At 39.5% G+C, this 5,365-nt stretch overlaps 1 protein-coding gene across 1 annotated transcript; it reads left to right on the top strand.

Moving 5' to 3' along the window:
* Positions 1-83: 83 nt before the first annotated feature.
* Positions 84-4,102, top strand: LOC306708479 (vesicle-associated membrane protein 2-like; the record flags this gene model as incomplete). The annotated part of the gene is made up of 5 exons (XM_079176322.1): positions 84-100; positions 491-608; positions 700-858; positions 2,198-2,249; positions 4,077-4,102. The coding sequence occupies 5 exons, from the start codon at positions 84-86 to the stop codon at positions 4,100-4,102; spliced, it is 372 nt and encodes a 123-aa protein (XP_079032448.1).
* Between the last annotated feature and the right edge of the window lie 1,263 nt (positions 4,103-5,365).

Raw genomic sequence — 5,365 nt, 5'->3', positions numbered from 1 at the left:
TAATTATGAAAAACCAGCAAAACAAATATCAAGATTCAGAGATTTGAAACCAAAACTGAACTTGGTCCAGATGTTTTGGTCCGATGTCCTCGTCTCTTAGGTAAAAACATCAGAGATTCAATAAACATCTGTTTTACTACATTTCTTACTAAAGCGTTGAACTTTTTACTTTTCTTTGTTTTTTTTGCTGCCAGTCGTGCGAAAGTTCTCTTCAGCTAGAAAAAAAGCATCTTTTGAAATAAGAAATATCACGTTCCTCCTCCTACAAACGTAAAGCTGAACGTAGAAACACTAAAATGCACTTTTAATATTTAACACACGTTGATTTTTCCGTCGTGTAATTGTCACTTCTGGTCAAAGGTTCCTCTTTGCAACACGATGAATAAATCACCTCTACATGTCGTGTGAAGACTGAACTTTTACCAAAAACTGAGCTTGATACCTTTTCTATAACGACTCGTGCTTCTTCCATTATCGTCTCACGCTGCAGGTCGACTCCAGAAGCAGGCACTGCCGGGGCCCCCGCGGGTGAGGGGGGCCCTCCGGCCGCGGCCCCGAACCTCACCAGCAACAGACGACTGCAGCAGACACAAGCACAGGTGGACGAGGTGAGGAACCCCACTCTAAACAATCGCACTTTTAAGGAGTTCACTGACAAAATGATGACGATGATGATGTGAGCACGCTTTGATCGATCAGGTGGTGGACATCATGCGCGTGAACGTGGACAAAGTCCTGGAGAGGGACCAGAAGCTGTCGGAGCTGGACGACCGGGCCGACGCCCTGCAGGCCGGAGCCTCGCAGTTCGAGAGCAGCGCCGCCAAACTCAAGAACAAGTACTGGTGGAAAAACTGCAAGGTGGGCGTGTTTGTTTTTCCCATGTTTTCCCAAAAGTTTTCACATTTTATTTAAAGTCAATTAAGTTTTCATTCAGTCAATTCTCCTCAAATCAGGGCCTGGAGTTCTTTACCCTGATAGCCTCTTTTTTTCATGTATTACAAGTGTTCTGGGATGTTTAGATATGCAAATGAGGCATTATTTGATTAAATATCTGCTAATACAGACATTTTTAGAAGAGGAGTCCTGGATTTGCTCTCCAGCCACCATCTTCGTCCCCCGATCACCCGTTCATCCATCTTTATCTCGGCGTCTCTCCGTCCGGCACTAGCTCCGCCTCTGACGGGTCCGTCGGGCAGATCATCCAATCAGAAGCTGCCGTTTTAGAGAAACAGAGGAGGATTACATGAGAGGAGAGTCTGACTGACAGCGACCAGGAAGTCAGAGAGAGAGAGAGAGAAATCCCAATCTGGATTACAGTGACAGTCTGGGATTAAAGAGCCAGCTGTGATTCGTGATGTAACTCCACCCACCCCCAATACACACATGTGTTTGTACTGCTATACTTGTGAGGACCCTCATTGACATTCCCTAGCCTTTAATATTAACCCTAAAGTTGTGTTCTTTGTATTGTTTTTGAGGAATTTGGGGCTTTTGATGACTGAAGTATGAGATATTACTGATATACGGTGTTATTGTTGTTGTTGTTACATCACAAATCCCATGAAAGGACATGAGCAGCGATGGCTTTATCCTCCTGTATGTGTCAAAGCCACAAAAACACCTCAATGAGCCTCACGTCATCCTCATGATGTGCTTTATTTCACCAAATGTAGATTCATCCGCCGCTGAAAATAGTCCCCAACAAATGTTCTGTTTCCTCTTGTTTGTTTGATAAGAACAACAGATTACTGAGACTTCCTTTAATTAAGATAACTGTGGGATTTGTTGACGATAAGAAAATGTAGAATACGACTTAACCTTTATTTCTCTTTCATAAATGTTCAGACATTAACTCAGAATCTCTCTCTCTCTCTCTCTCTTTCTCTCTCTCTCTTTCTCTCTCTCGCTCTCTCTCTCCCCCTTGTTCTTGTTAATCTCTCTCGCCCTCCCTCCGTTGGAAGTGATGTGTTTCCTGCCGCTCTGACTCTCATGTCATCGTGATTATTTAGGTCCACACACACACACACACACACACACACACACACACCCACCCACCCACACACGCAAATAATTTGTCTTTTTAAGTTATTTTAAATGTCTTCATTTCCAACTAATTTCATAGATTTTTTTTTTCCAGAACTAAAATATATTTAACGGATTATTTCAGTAAAGTTCATTCTTTGTGTTTTTCTTCCAGATGATGATCATCATGGCGGTCGTAGGTCTTATATGTTTTGGAGTCATTTTCTGTAAGTATTCAAACGACACACACACACACACACACACACACACACACACACACACACACACACACACACACACTCACTCACTCACTCACTCACTCACTCACTCACTCACTCACTCACTCACTCACTCACTCACTCACTCACTCACTCACTCACACACACACACACACAGTGTTCTCCTAAAAATATGAAATAATCCTGTTGATGTGAAAAGCGGCTGCAGTTTGGTTCCTCACAGAAAACTACATATTTTACAAGTTTTAGAGTCTTTTGTAGTTTCTCTTTTTTGTTTTGAGTGTAACATAAATTCTTTAAATAAATAAATAATAAATACTGTTGTTAGTTCTCTGATCTTTTGTCTTTGCGCCACCATCAGATCAAAGCATTGTAATCCATGACTCAAAAACAAACTTTACTTTTGATATTCATGGTCCCCAGAGGTTGAGCGAGTCCTCATATTAACACTCTGAGATTTCCTCCCGCGCCATCATCAGACACCTTGTTCCATTCAGCACGAACCTTTCGGACGAAATGCTACTTTTGCAATCAACAGACGTGTAAATCTAACATCACAAAGACATCTGAAGTGCTTTTACGAGCCGTCAAAGTCTCAGAGCCCCCAGTGAGGCTGGTTTTATTATTAAATATTAGTTTTATTAGTTTGGATCCACATTGTTATTAAAAAACATCGAATCAAAGCACTGAAACTGTTCCATCCGATGTCAGAAGTGCATTGAAATAAAAAGTAGGTTTACAAAATAATCACTCACCTCAAGTAGCTGTTCTGGAGCTTTCGGTCGTATCACATGATCTTCATCGGTTGTTTCTAAAACGTCACTTTAAACATGAACCTCTCCGCTCTTCCTCCTCAGTGTATTTCTTCTACTGAGCTGGTCTTCGGGGACGGACGCACGAGTCGCAGGACGAGTCTGCACCAACGCCGGCCGAGCCACAGACATAAATCCAGCCTCTCCTCCTGCTCCTCGTCCTCCTCCTCATCCTCCTCCTCCTCTTCCTCAGAAACCTCCATGCTCGGTCTGTAACGTGCTCCGCTGCCTCCTTGTTTCCATCCCGGCTCTTCTCGAGAAAACGTCTGTCCAGGAATCCTGAGTGGATGTGATGTTTTAGTTTTTTGTGTGTTGACTGAATTGGGAAAGTTAATAGAAGAAAAGTAAAAAGATTTATTTGATGATTAAAAATCTTGTTTAAACGTGTTTTGCATGAGACAGAAAGCATCTTCTTCTCGTGTTCAATAGGGAGAAGCATATTCCATCTCCTCAGAGCAGGATTTAAATGATTGCATTGGGCTTCCAGGCCGAGTTAAAGGGACAGGAAGTGATCTGTGACCTGATTTTACTTCTAGTTCAAACTGCAAACCTCTGCTGGTCTCCTTCCCCTCATTGACACAAAGCCACGACAAGCAGAAGGAATCAAACATCCAACATGAAAGTTTAAAAGACGGTTATGTCTCAAGTTTCTGCAGATTTTTTTGTTCCTAAACGAACCGAAAACAGAGTTTAAGGGATCAGGAAGTCTTGAAAAATGAAAACAATTGTTTTCTTCCAGTTATAAGAAAATAAAAATACTTCACAGAGGAATCTAGAAGATTTGATCAGACTGGAAGGACAGTTTAAAACCTGAATCAACCTTAAAACGAACAAATAATCCAATGAATGTGCACCGAAACTACTCGGGTTCTAAGCTGATCGTCACGTTTTGTTGCACGTGTTTGTGTTAAAGGACTAAAAGTGAACAGCTTTTTAAACCAGAGTTGATGGATTCCTGCTTTCTTTTTGTTCCTGTGTGTCCAGCTGTGTTGTACTCGTACAGGTTTGTTGAGGAACGCTGCCCCCTAGCTGTCAGCGTCGGTACTGCTGCTGATGCATTTCCACTTCGGGCAAAAGCGACGGAAAGAATTTAGAGTTTTTATCGTCTCGTGACCCGACCCGTTCTGTGTTTGAATGTTTCCGTGTTCTGAACTTGATCGAATGTGACTCATTTCTTTTTTTGTTTTACTTTTTTTCTGCCAGCAAAAAAAGTAAAATAAAAATTAAAGCTGCAAGCAGCGATGTACGGGCCCTCGTATCCTCCCGCACGTCGGAGGTACTGGCGGGATGCCGGCAGAAGCGGCCATAAATATCTGCGACCATCAGACAGCGAGCCCACAAGTTAGACTTATTTTTAATGATTGGACTGTGTGACACTGGAAATTATGTAGTGCAAATATTTCACCAGTTCCTGTATCCACTATGTGGTGCTAGAGAACACGCGCAAACATGCATTATGTTGCTCTATATCAAGTATAGACCACATTGTGTAAATCAAATTCAGTGTGTCACATAACGACACACGACATAACTAAAAAAGTAAAGTAACTAAAAAAGTAACTTTAAAAGTAAAGTAACTTTAAAAGTAACTAAAAAAGTAAAGTAACTAAAAAAGTAACTAAAAAGTAAAGTAACTAAAAAAGTAACTTTAAAAATAAAGTAACTAAAAAAGTAAAGTAACTAAAAAAGTAAAGTAACTTTAAAAGTAACTAAAAAAGTAAAGTAACTAAAAAAGTAACTTTGAAAGTAAAGTAACTAAAAAAGTAACTTTAAAAGTAAAGTAACTTTAAAAGTAACTAAAAAAGTAAAGTAACTAAAAAAGTAACTAAAAAGTAAAGTAACTAAAAAAGTAACTAAAAAGTAAAGTAACTAAAAAAGTAACTTTAAAAGTAAAGTAACTAAAAAAGTAACTTTAAAAGTAAAGTAACTTTAAAAGTAACTAAAAAAGTAAAGTAACTAAAAAAGTAACTTTAAAAGTAAAGTAACTAAAAAAGCAACTTTAAAAGTAAAGTAACTAAAAAAGCAACTTTAAAAATAAAGTAACTTAAGTAAAGTTATGACTTTTCGACATGGTACACTGACTTTTTCATGACTTTTTTCGACATCCTATACTATGCTGTTTATAACTCCGCAGCAACTCCCTTCATCAACATCGATTGTCTTCCTTCAGGATGGAGTCCAATCGCCAAAGACGTTGCACTATTCACATTTGTACAATGTGTAATAAATTATTGTGAAATTCTAATGAAGTCTCTCCTGATTGAATGACTTTTTTGACTGTTTTTCGACTTT

This window comes from Pholis gunnellus (genome assembly GCF_910591455.1).
Source record: "Pholis gunnellus genome assembly, chromosome: 16".
Taxonomy (NCBI): Eukaryota; Metazoa; Chordata; class Actinopteri; order Perciformes; family Pholidae; genus Pholis; species Pholis gunnellus.
The sequence above is the reverse complement of the archived record's forward strand: the minus strand, read 5'-3'. Positions and strand labels throughout refer to the sequence as shown.